This window comes from Scomber japonicus, chromosome 1 (genome assembly GCF_027409825.1).
Source record: "Scomber japonicus isolate fScoJap1 chromosome 1, fScoJap1.pri, whole genome shotgun sequence".
Lineage (NCBI taxonomy): Eukaryota > Metazoa > Chordata > Actinopteri > Scombriformes > Scombridae > Scomber > Scomber japonicus.
In genome coordinates, this window is record NC_070578.1 from 25,540,677 (window position 1) to 25,561,487 (window position 20,811).

Below are 20,811 nucleotides of genomic sequence, written 5' to 3' on the forward strand. Positions count from 1 at the left end.
TGTGCCTGATGGTGTATTTTGTGCACACAGTGGTGTGTGTGTGTGTGTGTGTGTGTAATGTGACACCCAGGTCTTGCAAGGGGGACCATGTCTCTGACCCCATCTGGAGTCACTGATTTCCAGACTCTCTAAAGGCTCAGCTAATGGAACATGAATCTAGATGAATAGATGGTAGATGTGTAGCTACAGACAATGGTTGTAAACATCATTACATATAAAATAGCAGGGGAAAAAAGATGACTAATTGACTGGTATGTAGAGACACTAAACGGTATTCCTTAATCACTCTAATGTTCAGGGCAACAACAATGTGGTTGAGATTTAAGGTAAATAGCCCTTTTCACAGCAGTCTTTTTTGCCACAGTCAGAAAAACACAGGTGTTACACATAACATTTATGGTGGCTCTTTGCTATTCAAGTGCCCCAGTAAGCCATGATTGGTCTAACAGTAACTGAAGCAGCTGAAAGAGATTTAATTTTCACCTTAACTTGTCTTACTGTGACACTTAAAAATATCTTAAAAAGAATGCCTTAGATCTCACAATGTTTTAAACCTCTGACAATTTAATATGTTGACAGGTTGAAACTCTAAACATTGTTTTCTGTTTCTGTCTTTTTCATTCTCATTCAGACTACTACCACAATCTATTAAGATCCTGCAGTCACACCAAATATCACTGTTATCTCACATGGCCTGTATGTCTGATAAGCTGCACATCGAACAAACATACACTCACACATGTTTTGATAATTTATGAGATGTTGCTTCAGCTGTCTGTGGTGTTTGTTTTACAGTATTTGTATGTGTATAAAAAACAAACATATTGTATCTGAATATGCATTTATTAATCATCTTTATTGCATTCAGATGAATACTTGCCACAAAGTATATTCTCTCAGTTCGGTTCCAATGCATCTGGAAAGCATATAACCATTAGGGCCTGGCAGCTGAGACAACTCCACCCTCACAGACTTTGGCTGGATAAAACTGCATTGCTGTTAAGTGTACAGTACACATCACATATACTACAGACCAGTGATAACATCCTGGAGTTTTCACCATAGTGAAACACATGTTTTTTCAATTGCACATGTACAGTGATTTGGTATTTGTAATGGAAATATAATCTCACAAACTACTAAAATGAACAAAACATCTTTACATACATGTAAACTTTATACTTTGCATGGTTCTATAGGGATAATAGTACTTTACATTTTGGTAAGGAGACCAAACTGAAGGTGTTTCCCCTCATTTCCACAAGGGCCTACATGTATTGTACATATACATTCCTCTGTCACGGCTCCATCTGTTTGTAGGAAGAATGGAGAGGCCCTCAGCAGACCCCTGAGAGGTTTAAAGTATGCCGGCCTCCTGCAGTCTCCCAGCAAACACTGAACGCTCTGCTCTGCTCTGGCAGGCCGGTTTCAATTCAGCCTGGGCCTCACAAGGAGGTGAGGGCTGAACTAGTTGGAACCCAGCCAGGTAAATGGCTCAAACTAGCAGCTATGAGCCATCAGAAGATATCACTCTCAGCCTCCTCATGCCTTTGCATTTAAATAAAAGCCTAACAAACACTCTTACTGCTTCAGTCCTTTCTGTTCATATGTTTGTAACAAACAACCTTCTCACCTACAGGGAACAAAAAAGTGAACAGATGATATCTGTCCTTGTGGAGGGTACAACCATCAATCTGCCACCTTTACTGTGCTATTTCCCTCATTTCCTTAAGCTGAGTCATCCAGTTCCCTCCCCCTTTTCATTCCCTTTATTGCTTTAAGCTTCCAGAGAGAATCATTGCTGGCAGTGTGGCCCTTCAGCAGGCTGTGCCTCTGATTTACTGATTGATTTTAGTATTAACGACCTGCCCCTCCCCCTCAACTCACCGAAACACACACAGAAACACACACTGGGAAGCACACCCACATATTCATTGCCAGGCCCTCCTGTGGCTCTAAGATAAAGCATTTACAAGCTCAGTCTGTAAACTGAAGTCTTGATTTACATCTTGTTTTTATCGGCTACATTTCACTCAAATTTCATGATGAGACAAATTTCTAAGGTAAAGCTTTACAAAATATGTTTTATGATTAATGATGATGAATTATCATCTGTTTTAAGGCTAAATGATTGGATTGATCTGAAGTTAAAGATTACAGAGCAGTGGATAATAGTCTTTCCTCAAAATAGTCTTTCCTTTCTCTGTTTTTTAAATTATTAATATGCTTGGCTAAATTGTTGACTTGCCCGAGACTACGAATGAAAACCAGCCTCTTGGCTAGCTCTGACACATTTACATTGCAGTGTGAACTGAAATGTTGATTGATGTGCACTGTCCCTGCAAAAATAAATCTTAAAGAAAAAATAAATTGAAAAAGCAACACTTTATCAATTGTGAAAGAAGAAAAGCACATTCATTACTTGCAAATGAAATGTTGAACTCATACGCAATTAAACAAACCCTAGTTCAGTTCACTCAGGTTTTTGCAGCTCCAGTTTACCTGGTGTGGTATGATCAGTAGCCTTTTGTGGCTAATGTTTGCAAACTTTAGGTAGATAATGCTGTGTGATTGACACTGATATCAGCTACAGAAACACAAGTTGTCTCTACTTGTGCTTCAGTAACAGCATTTATCATTATGCTAATTTTCACTTGAGGCCACAGACTGCTGTTCAACAAAAGTCACATGGACTCACTTAAGTGCAAAAACGTGTTTGGCCATACGGCTCTCATTCTCACAATTGATTATTCAGTATTTAAATCTTTAAAATGAAGACTATCATTCTGAGACCTTGAGACCAGAAGAGTAGCATATTACTAGCATGTTGTAAAGGTACTGTATCATAAAGGCCTTATAAGTCCTGACATGACCAAATCATTACCCCCAGTCATGCTACAGCCACGGGGATAGCTAAGCATAGATCAAATTGCCCCCATGTTCCATGACGGATAAATAAAACATATACGTCAGCACAGCATGAAGTGAATTAAGAAAGAATAGCCATGATCAAAGGCTACTGAACTAATCAATTTGAGATGAATGAATCAATTCAGCATCACATGATGAAACTGAAAGGGGACTAAAGAAAGATTTTAAACATGTTATTTCTTGGAAAACACGCCTGCTGTTGGCCATCTTTTCAAGTTAAAAATGTGTGATTAAGCGTTTAATTTCTGAGTATTGGAAGTAGAAAATGGCAACCACATGCTAATTAACCCTGCGACTGACTGAAACATGGCACATACAGTATGTCACCCATTATATGATACAGTATAATTGAGGTCTTTCTTTTGCTTTGTCTGTAACAGGCTCAAATTTATGCACCACTACTACACCAAGAGGCGTTTATAAAACATCATTTCAATGTTTGTATTTCTTTAGAAAGCAGGTGAATGAATAACAAAAAGGTTCTAGTATTCCTGGTTAGTCTTACTGCAATAAAGTTGTTACATGAGAAAAGCGGTCTCCTTAGCCTGTTTGTTTATCTCTGTCAGTGACCACGAGGGGAGGAGTTAGATTACAGGGAGATCCACAAGTGCCTGTCAGGACTCTGATAGCATGAAGCAAATACAACGCAGTAACGGAAACCATCTTTAAGTCAATATGTTGGTGACTGTGACCTAAAACCCATCTGTAAACTCTAGGTCTCATTAGTACCATAGAGGTAGTAGATGAATTGTATAAACATCATGTTAACCCTTTATTTCAACACCAGAAAACAAGTGGCTATAGGATAGAGAACTGCTACAGGATAAGTGACCCCAACACACAATATAAGACTTTGAAAATGAACTCAACATACGTTTCATATCATGAAGGGATACAATGTCGAATAACACACATAGTTCAAATAATGTAAAAGTACTCTGTTTTAAAGGACGTCCTACTCCCTAAGTGTTGCCTTTATTGAAAACGTAGACACAGATAGACGTGTGAGAAAGAAAAAATCTCTGATGACCTTTTGTAAAGTATTTGCCTGAGCTGCAGACCCCCACCTCCTTATTAGTAGTTGCTGTGGTCCATTTCCAACCTTACAATAAACAGAACTGTCTGGTTTGGCTTAATAAACCTGGCACTGCTGCTATGTGATAATCTTATGAGGCAGTGGGTGGATGGATGGACACATGATAATCTTTAAGAGGCAGTGGACAAAATCTTCATTTAGGAAATGGCCAGAGTGCTTCTTGGCAACCTGCTCGATCCTTCTCAGACAGAGGGAGACGGAGGGTGTGAGTGTGTGTGAGAGAAAGCGAGAGATAGCTGAATTTGGGAGAGCTGGAGTCTTATGAGAAGAGTTCTGCTTAGGGCAAAATTTCCATTCTGCCAAAAGTCTGGAAAAAACAAGTAAAGAGGAACGTCACCCTGCCCAAATGTTACATCACAATGACCCACATAAATACACGTTCTCTTAACAGGACACTGTGATGTATATTAAATCATAATAAGACTAGTGTTGTCTGTATTTCAAGGCATTTTAGTCAGGGCTACTGAGAAACAACACATAAGTTGATAATTAACATTGCTTGTTACAGAGGATTATGTCATTTGCAGCCTGTATCCCATTGGTAAGCATTCAGGAATTGGTCACTGAACAGGTATGTGATGTTGACCCATGATTGGTGTACCAAGGAGTGCCCTCTACTGTTGCACAACATCAAATTTAACAAAATGCATCTTAAAGGACCAGTATGTAGGATTTAGTGACATCTTGTGGTGAGGTTGCAGATTGCAAAAAACTGAATACACATCATACCCCTCCACTTTCCTTTTCAAGTATGTAGGAGACCCTATGGTGGCTGTGAATCTTGCATAAAATGTGAGAGGCTGTCTCTAGAGCCAGTGTTTGGTTTGTCCACTCTAGGCTAGACAGACACATGGTGGTGCAACATGGCAGGCTCCATGAAAGAGGACTCACTCCCTATATAGATATAAAGGACTCATTTTAAGGTAAAAAACAATTCTTATTTGCAGGTGATTATACCCAAATAAAAAAAATATTTATGATTATATTCCATGTCTGCCAAGATAGTTCCACTAGATGCAACTACACACTGCACCTTTAACCTGGGTTGCATGAGGGCCAGGGGGCAAGTCACATTACATGCTTGTTATCTAATCTTTATTCAGGCTAAATAATTGCTTAATCTTTGTTTCAACTATTGAACAAGTGAATAAATTACTGTTGCTTTACTCAAAGCATTTAACACACTGTATTTGTACAGAGGTCAAACCGTGCGGGCCCAAAGGCTGGTAGATGATGAACTTAAGAGTCTGATCAGTTTCACACATTTCAACGTGTGTGTACTCAACAAGCCTCAACTTCCTATCTGACAAAAATGAAAAACAAAACAAAGAACAGGTCAAATATTGAATGTTTTATAGCAATGCAGGAGTTAAACACACTTGTTTTTTAAATTTTAAATCAAAAATCTTCCACCTTGTTCTTGACACAATACAATAAGAGACAGCTGCGACTAAAGTATACAAAGTGCTGCTACATTGTAATATATCATCCATAAATGTGGAGTTTCACAGATGACAATACTACATGACAGTTTTACATTTGCTAGTTTCATTTCCAGCTTTGTTTTACGTTGTCAGCTAAACCAGAAAAAAAAAATCAGTGTATGCTCCATGAGTGCTATCTTGATTTCTTCCCCCTTTCAGAATAGTTGACAGAACATTTACTCTAAAGAGTCCAGACTTTTGATCTTGTCCATGACAAAACATTTTTAGGTTTAAGTGCGCACATTCAGGCAGTAATCTCAATCTTACAATAGAAAAAAAAAAGATATTGTTCTTCGTTCTTCCAAAAAACTCATGTGCCATTTACAGTTTGGATTGATTAAAGCAAGGTGGCAAATGCCTTATCAATCTTGCTCTGTTTCCTGTGATATTTCTGAAAACAAATTCAGGATCAGTATTCACAACTGTAGGGTCGCAGAGGTCTGTGACATTGCGTTGTAAATGAAAGTGTTGTTGAAGGGCACAAACTGGTGACTGATGATCTTGATGGCCTCTTGAGCAGCTGATCCTACACAATCACAAAAACATAAATAAAACATTTATGATTTATTAGCACTGTAAGCGTCAAATATACTATAAATATATATATAAAAAATCAAAATCAATTTTAAAAGAGTGATACTAAAACATTACCTCCCAAAAATGAGGCAACTGTGTGCGGTTCTGCGGCACCATATCGACAGCTGTGGGTTATGAAAAGAGAAAAGCACAATAATTTACATAATCTAAAAATGATTACTTTTAACCAAAAAAAAATCTAATTCATTAAATCCAGCAGTAACCAGGACTTACAACTCGTGGATATAATCGTCTTTGATGTTGACGTTGAGGCTGTACTCCTGCAGAAGGCTGTTCACACAGAGCTTCAGTTTGCTGATATCCTCCTCTACCTGGTAGTTATATACTCCTAGTAAGAGAGAAGATATAGAAATGAGGATAATTATAGTAGTATCTTTAATAGTATTATAGTATATAGTATCATAATAGTATTTTTGTCTGTGTACTGACAGCAAGAGAAATTATGAACATGATAATGTATAGTAAGCCCAGGCTACAGTGAACATGTATATGCACTTAATGGTCTGTAATGTTTCTTGTAATTAAGAACGTCACCTGTTTCATAGTTATCCCTATTATCAATCATATTCTCAATTAATTAATTAATTAATTAATCACCTTGTACATAAAATAGTGAATACTGCCTTTTAATATTTTAGTTTGAAAAATGACTAAAATGATGATTAGATTATCAAAACTGATTTATATTCTGTTGATTGATTAATCAATGAATCAGTTAACCATTGCAGTATTGGTGGTACAGGCCCCAGGTGTAAACTGCTGTCACTATTGTTTTCCTTCCCTCTCTGTGGCACAGGTTGCTGTGGTCTGATGCTGACTGAACACCTCCCCCTTGTGGATACTTGCACTGTGCCAAATGTGAAGGATGCTACGGTATTGAGAGATTTCAGTTCGAGAGGTGTTTCACATCTTGTATACTGCAAAACTGCATCATGGCATCGATTTAACATAATACTTCGATAGTATTAGACATTTTACCATTTAGACACTGTTATTTACAGATCTAGAGTATATCCCGCTCAACTGTTGAATTCTTTACAGAAAAGTCAGTGTAATCCTCGGACATACCAGGGTAGCGGGAGTGCTGCTGATAGAAGCGATCGACAGCACGGAGCATGAGGTAGAAGACCATCTCACCATCTGGATTGTCCATACTTGAGGCTGAGGAGACACACCTATGGTTAATATGCTTTACACAGCCAGAAAATTGTACTACAATTAGTCAAGAAATGAGTAAACAATACTGGGCAGATTATTCAAAAATAACATGAATCTCCCACTTACTGATTTCGTCTTTATTTACTGAATCCACACTGTATTCTTCAGCCAGAGACCTACAGCGCACCACCCTCAGAAACGATGCATTCTTGCCTAAACACCAACACAAATAACAACAGTTAGGACCAAATCTGTGGTTGGTGCAGTAAGAGATAACGCAGATTATACTGCAATCAAGTAGAATAAACACTTGTATGCTGAGTGTGTTCTCTAAAGTTCAAAAAGTGTGAATTATTGAAAAATATGACTGCATTACATATCCTTACAGTAACCATGCTCAAAGAAATGAGAAACTTTTGATGTCAGAAAAGGCAACAGCACAGCATGATGGCAACACATGACAGACATGGTGCTTTCAAGTGCTGCTCAATTAGTAACAGAACTTAACTGATAAATATATGGCATAAAGCAGTTTTGATACACTAATTATAAAAATAAGTGTGTATACTACAGTATGTATGTCCTTTACCATATACAAGTGGGTCCAAACTTTTGACTGGTATTGTATAAAAATGGTTCTCAGTGGGTATGTTTACATGCACAATACTCTTCATTACCATGGCTGATCAGTTCACTGCAGTTTAATTAGAGGCTGCATTATTTAAATTTTAAACGATTTTCAGCTATTACATAACAAATGCAAGACAAAATTAAACCACAATTACATATCCTAGTATAGGATTAATTACTCTATACTACTATATGATATGTGCTGTGGTCAAAATATTGTGTAATCAAATGTAGATTACATGTAAATTAAGTGTGAGTGATTATCAAAAAAGTAGGATTGTTTTTCAAAGTACAGATAGCTTACAGAATAGTTTGATGTCCTTTTCAGAGATGCTTTCTGGTGGCTGGTGGAAACAAAGAGGAAAAGTCATTAAGTGCAAATCCAGTTTTAGTCAAAAGTAAACTCATTTATCATCCATAATGCACATATTATCCTATCATTTAGTGTGATTAGAATTTAATGCTATCGCAATTGCATGTTAAAATTGATCGAAAGTTCACACTGAAGACACAAAGCTGGAATAATGGATCATTTAAAAGTTAATTATGTCCTACGGCTGCACTCTTTATCTCAATTTTGGCTTCTAAAATGTGCTTAATTTCAGATTCAGTTGCATCATTCAGTCATTTCCAGTACTTTATGTGTGGGTGCTTGTATGGAAACTACCACCACACTGTAGTATTAGTTGGTAATTAATGTTGCCTGTGCAGTTGCCTGTTGTCAGATTTTATGAAGGATAATGGGTCATTTTCTTAGTTTTTGATACCTGTGACCAGAGAAAATACTGTATGTTAATATGAACCTGCTGTGATACTATCAGAATTTATTGCCATCCAGCACGACTGTCAGAGCAAAATTGAGAGACCTATCAAACACATTTGTTTTAAGCACTCTTGACATTCAATACCACATAGTTAGATCACTTACTTTTCCAACAGACTGCAACAGGCATTCTGTATGCTTACAAACAGCTGTCGCATCCTGCATGGCCTTTTCCCTGTAGCTTGGATAAAAAAAAAAAGAAAAGAAGATGAATGGCAACATGCTCACAAATGTTATTACATGATTTATCAACAAGCTGATGACATACGACCAGATCTACTGTGGGATGATAAAACTGCTGTCTACTATATTTAGCCATATTTATTAACTCAGGTGCTGGTGGCAAAATACTACATATGTGAAATAAAGTGTCTGGATTTAAATGTTAGCAGGATTCTGAAATGATTGGTAAGGACAAGACTGTGATGGGATAGTAAGAAATATACACAGGCAATCAGTACTTTGTCTAAGAACTAAAATATCCCAAAACTGGTTGCCAAAAGTAAGTTCTTAACTGACCCATATATTCCACACTTACACATTTTGAAGGTTGATAAACTTCTGAGAGTCAGCAATCATGTCTGGTATGATTCCCCGCACAGGTAGGCTGCCGTTGCCTTCATTATGAACAAACTCCTTGACAGCCCGTAGCATCACCCAGAAAGATGTGGTCTGGTAAACACACATACACACACACACACACACACACACACACACACACACACACACACACACACACACACACACACACACACACACACACACACACACACACACACACACACACACACACACACAGAATACATTTCAAAAGAGTAAGAATCTCATCTACTTAACTATGATGAAACTAGTTTTTCATAGAAAAGTTTTTTGAAAAAAAAAAAAAAAGGCCAAAACCTGTGATGTGATGTTGTTACACTGCTCACTATTGAAGAGGTCTTCAACAGCACTGGGAACCTGCAGAAACAAACAATGTTACAAGAGGAGACTCATATTACGAGATGTATTAAACAACAGTAAGACTATGAAGGGTGAGATTTGTTGTATGGGACTATATCTGGCACCTTGGTTGGATTTAAAGCAGTATTGACATTCTTAATAGCTTCCTCAAAGTTTTCTTCATCCTCAGGGACACCATTCTCATTCTTCAGGATTCCTGGAGGACAAGTAATTAAATGTATGTTTGATTTACACAGCCAGGTGACTGAATTTAGGAAAATACAAGTAAAGTTAAAGTCTGCAGATACCTTCACGAATAAACTGTCTGAAGGCTTCTTTCTCCTTGTAATTTTTTGGTGGTTGACCGTTGTGCTACAAAGGCAAAAGAAGAATGACATTTTTTAAAGATTTATTTTGGGGCATTTTTTGGTTTTATTTGTAAGTACAGTAGAGGCATAGAAGCCGAAAGGAAACAGGGAGAGAAAGAGAGGAATGACATGCAGCAAAAGTCCCTTGCCAGATTCGAACCAGGGACGCTGCGATTATGTGGCACACGCTTTAACCACTTGACTACCCAAGCACTCCGAAAGAAGAATGACATTTAATTACACAACAACACTACCAAACTCACTGAAGTGTCAATGTAAGCAATGCAGTAACTATTAAACATCTTGGGACTGGGGAGCCCACAGAAGATTTACTGTACCTCACTGAGCCACTTCTCCAGGTATTTAGCAACAATGATTATCCATGGCGTGTGACTGTGATCCTACAGAGGAAACAAACAGTAGAGAGGAACACTAACAGTTAGGAAAAGCATACATAAGTGAGACATACCCAGAATAGATACACAAATGTGCTGACCCCAAAATATGCACCTTCTTGTCCATGCTGTCAAGGTCGTAGGACTGAATATGGTTTTTAAATTCAGCAAAGGGCTGGTCTAACCTCAGGTCCTCTAGGGCGTTGTCTGGGTGAGATTCAATCACTGATGAAATTCGATATAAAGAAAAAATACATATTAGAAATTTGACTTATACAGACAAAAAAAGAGACAAAGAAATGAGCAGGTACCAAAAAGTGTGTATACAGGAAGATGTCATATACAAATAAAAATATTCCATCCAAAGTGATAATGTTTCATAACCAGAAATAATGTGGAATCAAAGATGAATCCTACTAACCTGTGTGCTCTTGCACCACAAGCCGCATGTAGCCGATGAGGCCGTATGTTTTACAAACTAGGAAAGGTACTGAGGCACTCCACAGAGATGAGCCTAGTCTCAAACATGTGCTGTTGAATTTGAGAGAAAATCTGGTGAGTTATTTTGACAGAAAATACAAAAATGACAATTCAAGCCAATAAAATAGAAGATGTAAGAAAATATTAATTAAATCAAAAAGGAGGACTGAAAATATATTATACTTCTAATACTTCTGAGGTCAGAGGACTCACAGAGTATATGGTAATATAATTTCTTTTAACAATAAATTGTGTGAGTAAAGATAACTATATCTCATACCTTTCTGGCAACTGGACACCAATGACTATGGTAAACCTGTGGAAAAACTCTGGATCGTTGTCCATGAGCTTGTCTGGACTCTGCAGATGTAACAGAAAAGACCTTTGTCACTACCAGAATGATGATACAGATCAAAACACATACGCATTTACACAGGATATTTTGTTTCATAAACCTACTGCAATGTTATGAAAACATTTTTGGCCTCACTTTTACCTCACCACCATGTCCATGTATTTATCTATATATCTGTATTTAGTAGTCTGTATGTCATTATAAGCTTCCAGCTTTAGTGTGTTTTACTGTGATGATAATATAACAGATTTGTGTTTACAGTTCCTATTGAATATTATCCTTGAGAAAACCTGAGTAGCACCATGATTATATAAACAATACCAACCTCCTCGACAAAGTTTCCAGACACGTCGCTGTTAAGTTCTTGTAGCAGCTCAGTGGCAGCCTGTGCTCTGTTCTGCAACATAATTAAGGTCAGAACTCATACAAACATGCCAAAACATTGTCCCCCTCTCCCTTTCTTTAAAAAAATAAAGTTTTTATATATGCGTGTAACATACATTTATTTGTTGAGGCAAAACATACCTTTCCAATGCTGTTGTTGCTGAGGAAAAAGCTGCAAGACAAGATCAAGAGGTCAAAAATGAACAGACAAGTAAAACTAACAAATATCAACAAAAGACTAATTCACAATTTTTCAAGTCTCTCTTAAAACGGTCAGTTGGTAATATGCACACTGAAAGAGTTTTTCCTCACTGTAGTCATTCTTCATGTTCATTTTGGCCATTAACAGATATCCTTCAAATATGCTTTCAATGTCAGTGATGGAGGCCAAATCCACAGTGTGTCTAGGCAGTCATTTTGTGCAAAAAATACATTTAAAGATAATCTGAATCTGATAATCAATAACAATGAAAGTGCATTGTGAAGAGATTTTCTAGTGGTCAGTATGAACAGAAGGAATGATTATAGCAATAAAAACCTATTTCAATGTTCATTTGGGTACCTGACTGTGGTTTTAAAAAAACTTGAAAAACTGCGAACCAATCCTTTAAGTTATAAGTTTTAATCAACAAAAATAGCTGTCTTACTTGTTTCCTACATCTTCCCCAGAAACTGTGTGTCCATCGACTATGGTGAAAGCTCCAATACCTGACACAGAGATCAATTCATTCAATCATAAACATGATCAGCACCTGAAGATTTATCATCTTTTGACTAGGTCTCCCTCGTGAGAGACAATGTATCTCGGGAGATTTCCTGGTGAAAAAAAACAAAAACAACACAACAACACAGAGTGATATTAGTTTACCTGGAAGTACGAGGTTCTTCATTATCTCTGTCCCAGTTGCTGTGGCATTGATGAGACAAACGTGTGCATTCTCCAAGGTTTCTTGGCCATGGTCACCCCATAGTCTGAAGACACACATCATACATACATGGACATATGTTGCCATCTAGTGATATGTTACATCCTTAACCACTGTAAAAGCACAGTGAGCTTCTCTGCTAGTGGTATGACAGCTGCATTGGCCATCGACTGTCTACTGCTATTACAAAATCTGAATTATCATTATAATTGTAACTAACCTGCATAATGTTAAAAAAATGTGTTAAAAAAAGTAGAAAATAAGTATGTAGTAAGTATGAACACCAATGTAGATATAAATATACATTTGATTGTGAATAAACTAGGTGTGTGTGTTATATATATTTATATACAGTTAACAATCAAAATGTCTATAAAAAAGTCTATATACATCTATACACAGCGCAGGGCAGACAAAGACACAGTATAATGTTGTATTATATGAATATGAATGAGGTGAGTGAGGGCTATCCTCAAACAACTTGGCAAGTTTGACAGGCAAGCCACCACCACACAGAAAGACACATAACCTCATCCCATCACTGTTTTATAGCTATAATGTGTTTGCTCGCCGGTGTTGTTTGAATGATATAATTACACCGCATAGAGCGACACAGCTAATGCTAGCACGCTATCGTTAGCTCTGCTGTCTTTTAAGTATTTGTGCTGTGAGATCTCAAAAAGAAATGCGAACAGCACATAGATAAAACATATATATATATAAATATTCTTAGTGATATCTACGACACAGCTTATTTAAAAGGTACCTGAGCTGTCGGTCGTATTTCTGCTCTTTGGAGGCTTTAGTGGCTGCCATGGTACCGCTCTACTGAATGACGTCTGCATCTTAACTTACAAAACGCCAGATTCGACACGAAACACCCGCGCGTTGATTCATACCCGCACTTTCGTAAAATATTCTCATCTTGCTGATTTAAAACGAAATAAAATTGAACCTGCATGTCAATGTATGTGTAATAAACAACAAAAAAGCAACAAAAAAAGCTAAAAAAAAAAAAAAAAAAAAAAAACCCGACTAATGAAATATTTAGACAGCAAAAAGTGAAATGAAATAAAAGAGATGAAGTCTAATAAAAGCCAGCATAAAATTAGATAAACTTAAACTTAATAATAATTAAGCTTATATTAAGCTTATTAAGCTTATAATGCTAAAAGGACCGTGTGTGATGCATTTACATCAGACAAAAGTAATACCTCTCATGAAAACGAGACAGGTGGGATGCGTGTGCACGTGTGCGCGCCTGCGGGTGAGTGAGCTCGAGAATGTGTATGTGTAGGCGTGAGGAGGCGTGTCAAGATAAGGATAATTGCCCGTCCCCTTCAGCCCCTACATAAACTTCATCAGTAGCTGCACCGGCTGATGACCGTGTCCATCCTCCGCGTGCGCACCGGAGTGCGGGAGCCTCAACGCAGACAGCTTGGTGGGACTAAGAAACAAACGCAGGGACAATGACAGGGAATCACTGGGGATATGGAAAAGAGGACGGTAAGATCTTACATCACGCATTCCAGCTCCAGGCAAACTGCTTTCCCACTCAATTAACCCAGTGTGTTATCATAGACTGTGAAGGGCCGTGTTGTTATTTTGTTTTGTCGAGACATTACGCGATTTGTCCAGAGGAGCAACTTAGATGTGACTGTTAATGCGAGATTAGCCCCATGCTTAGAGGGATGACTGCTGTCACCTTTCCAGTGGATTTGTCCTGGGCTCTTCAGTGTTATATTGAAGAAAACAAATACTTTATAGCCCTGTGATTAGTTCAAGTTTAGATTGAATCATGCATTTATCTTATTTAAAAGATTCTTTGGGATTTTAAAATGTTGTGCCCAAGTAGGTGCTCTGAGAAACAGCTGTGTTTACAGTAGTTTTTAATTAAATTAGCTATGATGAATTAAAGCTAAATCAGTATTGCCTTTAGTAGGTGACCCAGTGAAACGATTTTTCTGTTATTTAAGCTACATTTGCACTTCACAAGTGAAAGCTGACAGCAGCAGTGAGTGTATTATGAACACTTGCATCCTAAATCATAGTTTTGATTGTTCGTTGTCTTTTTATATGATTAGGTCCATCTATATGGCACAAAAACTTCCCCGTTGCAGAGGGGGACCGGCAGTCTCCTATTGACATCGTCCCCCAACAGGCTTCACGTGACCCCAACCTGGATCCGATTGTCCTCAACTATGATCAATGTACATCCATGAATATCACCAACAATGGACACTCTGTTGTGGTGGACTTTGATGACTCTGATGACCGTTCAGGTAAGAAGTAGACGGTCTTGATTTTTATTTACTTAAAATCACACTCTGTCAGTTTGTGGCACAGTTGACACTTACATGTAGTTGTGGTGAAACTTAACTAGAGAGTAAAGTCTTGGCATGGACTATGTACATTGATATGATACGACCTCTATGACAGTATTAAAAGATTATTGAGCGCCTTGCGAAACAGTAATTGACACAGGTCACAGTCCAGGGATAATCCTAGTGCCAGTGTCTTCTGTCAGCACTATGCAGTGGAGATATGTGCTGAAGGTTTACTTTATGTGAAAATATGCTTCAAAGGTGGGATTACCGTGATTTTTAGAAAGTGCAAACCATGCGCATAAATGACCATAATCAAAGGCTGCAAATAAAACCCTGATTATGCCGGAGGAAAGTGCAGCCGGCAGTTAACTGTATGAGTATCCGTCTGCTGGACAAGAGATATAATAACCAGAGGTGATCTCAATGGTTATTATGACCCTATTTGCTTTTATCACTGGGTGGAAACATCTTAACCACCCTATCATTACCATGAATGATAAGCTCAGAAATGTGGGGCTGTTTGGCTAAGACAGTTTCCACAGAGTAAAAAAGTGGCTATCACTGAAAATAATTAATGGAAGAGGAGACCTGCACTTCCTCAGCATTTCTCATCAATAGTGTGAGCAAGGTGCGCAAATCACTTAAACCTCCTGTTGTCAGTTTGTCACATGCGGCTGGTTTACACATGTGTGAATGCATGCTGCTGCTGCTGTTATGTATATCATATATCATATTTGGTAAGAAAACAAAGATAAAGTAACATAAAGAAAAGTTTCTATAAAGATAGATGCACACAATTCAAGAAATTCAAACTAATAAGCATATATCAGATCTGGCTTTGAATGTCAGATTACAAGCAAGAAAAGTGTTAAAGCAAGTTACAATTGTAAATAATTAACAATGCTTCAAGCTGTCCTTAATGTTAGCATTACTGCACCAAGGCCAGGATTTACAGCATCATTATTTTTTTTATTATTATTTTTGATGATGGTAAATAAATACTGTAAAATATCTAAATAAATAACATATCTATAACTGCACATTTTTGTAGATAACAGGTTTTCTTTTCCCCTGGCTGTCTCCATTTAAGGAAGTGTTTTGCTGCTTTCATTTCTTTTCATTTTCATTTCAACTTGACCTGGACTGGTGTGGCCTGTTTGTCAAGAGGATGTCAGCAGCATCACAATGAATAACGATCACATTAAGTGGTCCATACTCAGCAGTATAGGCCACAGGCTCAGAAAACAGTCTGCACTGTCCTGACATTGGGCTTATCATTATAACATGCACAGTTAAATGACATGTAAGAGCTATAAATTCTATTTCTTGACAGCCTTATTATCCAGTGGACCTGAATAGGAGATTAAATTAGACTAAAAGTAGCTATATTTGGCATAGGATTGACTCTTTGTGTCTGTACCTGAAGCATGTGCCAGAGAATGCTAATGATAGATCTGTTGAAGGGTTAGAAGTAAGAAGTGTACTGCTCTGTAGCCATTTAAAATCAAAACACTTTGACTATAAATATTTTCTCTGCTGTGCTGTACTGTGCATGTGTGCGTGTGCGTGTGTGTGGCAGTGGTAGGGAGCGCGCACACACAGAGGATGCTCTGTGCAGCACGCTACTGGAAACGCCCACACAGGGTAGGAATGGAGATGTGTGTCAGTGTGTGTGGATGCTGAGCGTTTTTTAAATTTTATTTAATGTTTTTAATTGCTCCTCATCTTCTACAGTGATCCAGGGAGGCCCTCTTGACAACCCCTATAGATTGAAACAGTTTCACTTCCACTGGGGCGGAAAGGGCTGCCGTGGCTCTGAGCACACTGTTGAGGGGTACAGCTATGCATCTGAGGTCAGTGTTTGGGGTCTTAATATTATAATGAAAATATTTGCTAACGTATAATTGTTTAAGGTGTTAGGTCATGTCTTCATCTAAAATAATACATTTCCAAAACGTAATCATACGTTTCTATAGATAATTATAGCATAATTGCTTTGCCATTTCAATCCTAGCATTCATTAAATGTCTGCTAACACAATGCAGATATACTTATTTGGAAAATATTTGCATGATTGTCCACATGCATGCATGGCTTGAGTTAATTTACTTAAATATATGAGCCTGTATTTATTGCCATTAAGTTCCTTTCTGTCTTTCTTCTTGTTTACCTCCTCTAGCTTCATTTAGTACACTGGAACGCTGTCAAGTATAAATCATTTGGGGATGCGGCAGCAGCTCCTGATGGCCTTGCTGTCCTCGGCATCTTTTTAGAAGTAAGATGTTGCTCTTAAGTACTATCACATTTTCTATCCCTATGCCTCCTTTCCCTTACATTTAGTATTAGTGTAACAGTACAACAGTTGTTTCTCAGTCTGCATTAACTCATGGCAGCTTGAAATGAAGCAAATCAGAACAGTGTTATATGAAAAGATTCGATCAGGATTCCCTCCAAAAGTCACATGATTGAATTAATAAACAATCTTTCTGTTTCGTAAGATAGGTGACGACCACAGATGGCTCCACATGATAACAGATGCTCTGTACATGGTGAAGTTTAAGGTGAGTCCTACAGTATGATTTCTATATGCAGCATTTATTTATGTTTCTTTTCTTGTCCTTGTTTTATTTGCTCTTGTACTTGTTTTACTTGTTCTCAGCCACATTGCACCTTTTATGTATGTATATGTACGTGTGTACATATAAGTGGTTGTCTTTTTGTTTTTATTACAGGGCAGTGTCACAGATTTCAAAGGTTTCAACCCAAAGTGCCTCTTACCCAGTAGCCTCCACTACTGGACCTACCTTGGATCGCTGACCACACCCCCCCTCCATGAGAGTGTAATCTGGATCGTCCTGAAAGACCCAATCACAGTGTCTGAAAAACAAGTAAGTGTAAAAATAATCCTGATTTCCAGGATACTATTGAAAATATAGTGTCTTTTGAAGCACTTGAGATATTTGTTCTTACAAAATCATATCCGATGTAGTGACGATGCTCATCCTGCATTAGAGAAACATCAACTTTTTGGTTGTTGAGGGAAAGACAGGAAGTTGTTTTTTTTTCCTAAATGCTAGTACTAGTGCTGTATATTTACAGTATGTGAGACAAGAATATACACCACCAAAACCCTTTTTAATGTTAGATATAGATATTATTTTACTCCAGGTCATGTGTCACATCCAATAACCCCAATCTAGCTATTTTAGCTGTAGGCCAGGCCTGGGCTTCCCCTTCTGGCATCTAGATTTTCCCTGACTCTAACTAGAGGATCTACCAGCACTTCTTAAAAAGAGACCATTTACAAAAGATAGGCAAGAAAAATTCATAATGGTTACATTATTCTCAATTAATAACTCATGAACCTGCAAGAGACTCGTTTAAAAAATTATACCAGTACCAATCCAAGTACCCTTGAAGTGATACCAATGCCAATTGAGTACTTCATTTGATACCCATCATGTGAATAGAAGCGTTAAATTGCATAAAATGCCACCACAGACTGGTTGTTGCTGCTGTGACATTGGGCCAATCACATATCGCATTAAATCAAAGAACACTTGGGTTGACATTCATATTTTCTCGCTCTGGGTACAAAGAGGATCCATTGCAAGTATTGTTTGATGGGGCGCATTCATTTCGACTACTTGGTATCGATTTATTTCGGTTGACACCCTAAAGGTATTGAGTACCGATACCCAGCCCTAATCATTACTGATTGCTTGAACATATTACATAAACTCACTGGTCTGCACTGTTTTTTTCTCATTCCCAGTGTTTTCTTATGAGTGTTTTTTTCTTAAAATGTAAATTTATTTGCGATTGACTGAAATTGCTTATTTTGACAGAACTGACACAATTGCACACAATTATACTTGGCTGACAGAAAGCCCATGTTTTATCTGTAATTCTGTGGCGTTAATGATGCAGTTATTCAGTCACTTGAGAAATCGATGTTTCCTTGCCTGCATAACATAGGACTACGCTCCACTGTGGGTCCAAGGAACCACTGCATCATATTGTCAAACCAAAGTTCAGCATCACTGGATCTACATCCCAAGTCTTAGGAGTGGTGGGGTTGGGGTTTGCCAACTGTCGGACTTTGCAGACTGTCATAGAAACATATTGTTTGGCCAGTGTGTAATCCTATATTTAGAGGCCAAAACAAGGGCCAGCATCATTCATGCAGTGTTTTAGGGTTGACTTGTTTTTATCCACCCTTCTTAGTACTGAATTTAATCAGAAAGTTAAGGTCTGATAACCCCAGGTTGCTGACAAGTTAAGCTGACTAACTGGTATGACTGCTGCACATGCCTTCCAGCTCCCCCTGTGAGCTGGCCCTGTGGCGACTTCTGCCAGCCTCTGGATTACACTCTCTCACTTTGTTGATCTTTTCTAGTCTACTTATCCATTTTTAATTCCAAGAGGAGTAGTGGGAAGTTTTAAGGACGGCGGCACCTTGGATATAGTCCTGAACATTTTGTCTGTAAACCTATAGCTGGGGGTGGGTTGTAAGCTAGGCAACTGGCCCCACAACGTATCATTCGAGGCCTCAAGCCTCTGATCCCTTCCAGCTGATTATCTTGATGGATGGATGACTGGATGGGTGCAGGGCTTTAATTGAGAAATGCTTGTCTGGAAACCCAGCAGGGGAAAGCCGCTGTATAACAGGGCATTATTTTGTTTTTCATTTTCTGCACTAATAATAGACATAGAGCTAAAGGGAAATGCTAAACAGAGGGTGGGTCGTTTTTTAGCCTGGAGGTGACTTGAGTTAAAATGAAAATCTGGTAATCTATATTTTTCTTGTTTTCAACAAATGTAATGTTAAAAAATGAAAATGAACAATAAATTGATTCTATTGACTGTATCCAAAGCCTGATATAGCTACTTTTTCTGTAAGCTATCTAAGAGACCTACATTGTCATCCAAAAATGATTGAATTCACATGAGCCACAAGAATATGGACACTGTAGTTTATTCTTAGTCCATCTCACCTGCACCATCCTGCTGTCATGTTGACTAGTGCATTAAATCTGCAGCTGAAAAAAGTCCCCAACAAGTGTACTATTTACTCCTGTTTGAGCGGAGTTTGCTAAGAACTAAATGTATTGGTAGGTGGACTGATGCAAAGTTGGTTTTGGTATTTTAATTGGATTTGATAACACAGAGGAATATGACCAGCCTTATCCTTTAATGGGTTTATGGTGTCTAGTTTGAGGCGAAGGTCATGCATACAATGACTCCTCTCTTATAAAACCTTTCAGTTTCTTTTCAAGGATATAACAAAGAGTTTACTCTGTGCCTCTCTCCCCATGCAGCTGGGCAAGTTCAGACTGCTTCTGTTCAATGGAGAAGAAGAGGACGAGAGGACGCGCATGGAAAACAACTTCAGGCCTCCTCAGCCCCTGAAAGGCAGGAAAGTGCGTTCCTCCAATTAATGCGACCTCAAGGGATCTGACGTCATAGATAACAAAAGCTCTTTTAGACAAAAGAATGAATACATAAATATGAGTGTACTTTTATCTCATCATAGCTTGTCCTGGGGATTTCTAATTATTTACTTTACAGAAGGAAAAAGTTCAAAAAGTAATTCTCATCACTGCCAGAACAGATGAATGTTTCCCTCCACTAGTCCGACAGTGGGAGGAATGATTTAAGGAAAAATTAAAAGGGATGTTGTACTAACACTTGTACTGTTTATTAGGTGATATCATATTATTATAAGCTTTATGAAGATTCAAAGGTTGTTTTTGTAGTTGTAGTTATTTAAGGGAAACAAGTGTTGAGACAAAAAAAGGTGCTACTGTACAACACGCAGCAAGGTCTTGTAAGATCTTATCTTTTTCTCCTCTGCTGCTCTTGAGTTAAATATCTAACTGGTTAGACATACAGAGTGGTCTGTTGCTGTTTGCAGA

At 38.0% G+C, this 20,811-nt stretch overlaps 2 protein-coding genes across 2 annotated transcripts; one reads left to right on the forward strand and one right to left on the reverse strand.

Annotated features, from left to right (window-relative positions):
• Positions 1-5,371: 5,371 nt before the first annotated feature.
• Positions 5,372-13,398, reverse strand: nae1 (nedd8 activating enzyme E1 subunit 1). The gene is made up of 20 exons (XM_053317510.1): positions 13,333-13,398; positions 12,509-12,612; positions 12,288-12,348; positions 11,782-11,812; positions 11,582-11,653; positions 11,182-11,261; positions 10,843-10,952; positions 10,537-10,646; positions 10,365-10,427; positions 9,967-10,030; positions 9,784-9,875; positions 9,617-9,676; positions 9,258-9,391; positions 8,825-8,900; positions 8,201-8,240; positions 7,393-7,479; positions 7,177-7,269; positions 6,322-6,436; positions 6,163-6,212; positions 5,372-6,037 (listed from the first exon to the last, which is right to left on the reverse strand). The coding sequence occupies exons 1-20, from the start codon at positions 13,380-13,382 to the stop codon at positions 5,928-5,930; spliced, it is 1,602 nt and encodes a 533-aa protein (XP_053173485.1). The 5' UTR covers positions 13,383-13,398; the 3' UTR covers positions 5,372-5,927.
• Positions 13,399-14,035: 637 nt separating this feature from the next.
• Positions 14,036-20,334, forward strand: ca7 (carbonic anhydrase VII). Its single transcript, XM_053317592.1, has 7 exons — positions 14,036-14,072; positions 14,651-14,848; positions 16,628-16,746; positions 17,073-17,168; positions 17,392-17,454; positions 17,626-17,781; positions 20,215-20,334. The coding sequence occupies exons 1-7, from the start codon at positions 14,036-14,038 to the stop codon at positions 20,332-20,334; spliced, it is 789 nt and encodes a 262-aa protein (XP_053173567.1).
• Positions 20,335-20,811: the final 477 nt, after the last annotated feature.

Coding starts and splice junctions, on each gene's coding strand:
- nae1 (XM_053317510.1), bottom strand. CDS start 13,382: ATGGCAGCCACTAAAGCCTCCAAAGAGCAGAAATACGACCGACAGCTC. Junction 11,262..11,581: donor CTGGAAACTTTGTCGAGGAG/GTTGGTATTGTT, acceptor TTACATCTGCAG/AGTCCAGACAAGCTCATGGA. Junction 7,270..7,392: donor AGTAAATAAAGACGAAATCA/GTAAGTGGGAGA, acceptor GTGTCTCCTCAG/CCTCAAGTATGGACAATCCA.
- ca7 (XM_053317592.1), top strand. CDS start 14,036: ATGACAGGGAATCACTGGGGATATGGAAAAGAGGACG. Junction 14,849..16,627: donor TGACTCTGATGACCGTTCAG/GTAAGAAGTAGA, acceptor CATCTTCTACAG/TGATCCAGGGAGGCCCTCTT. Junction 17,782..20,214: donor TCACAGTGTCTGAAAAACAA/GTAAGTGTAAAA, acceptor CTCCCCATGCAG/CTGGGCAAGTTCAGACTGCT.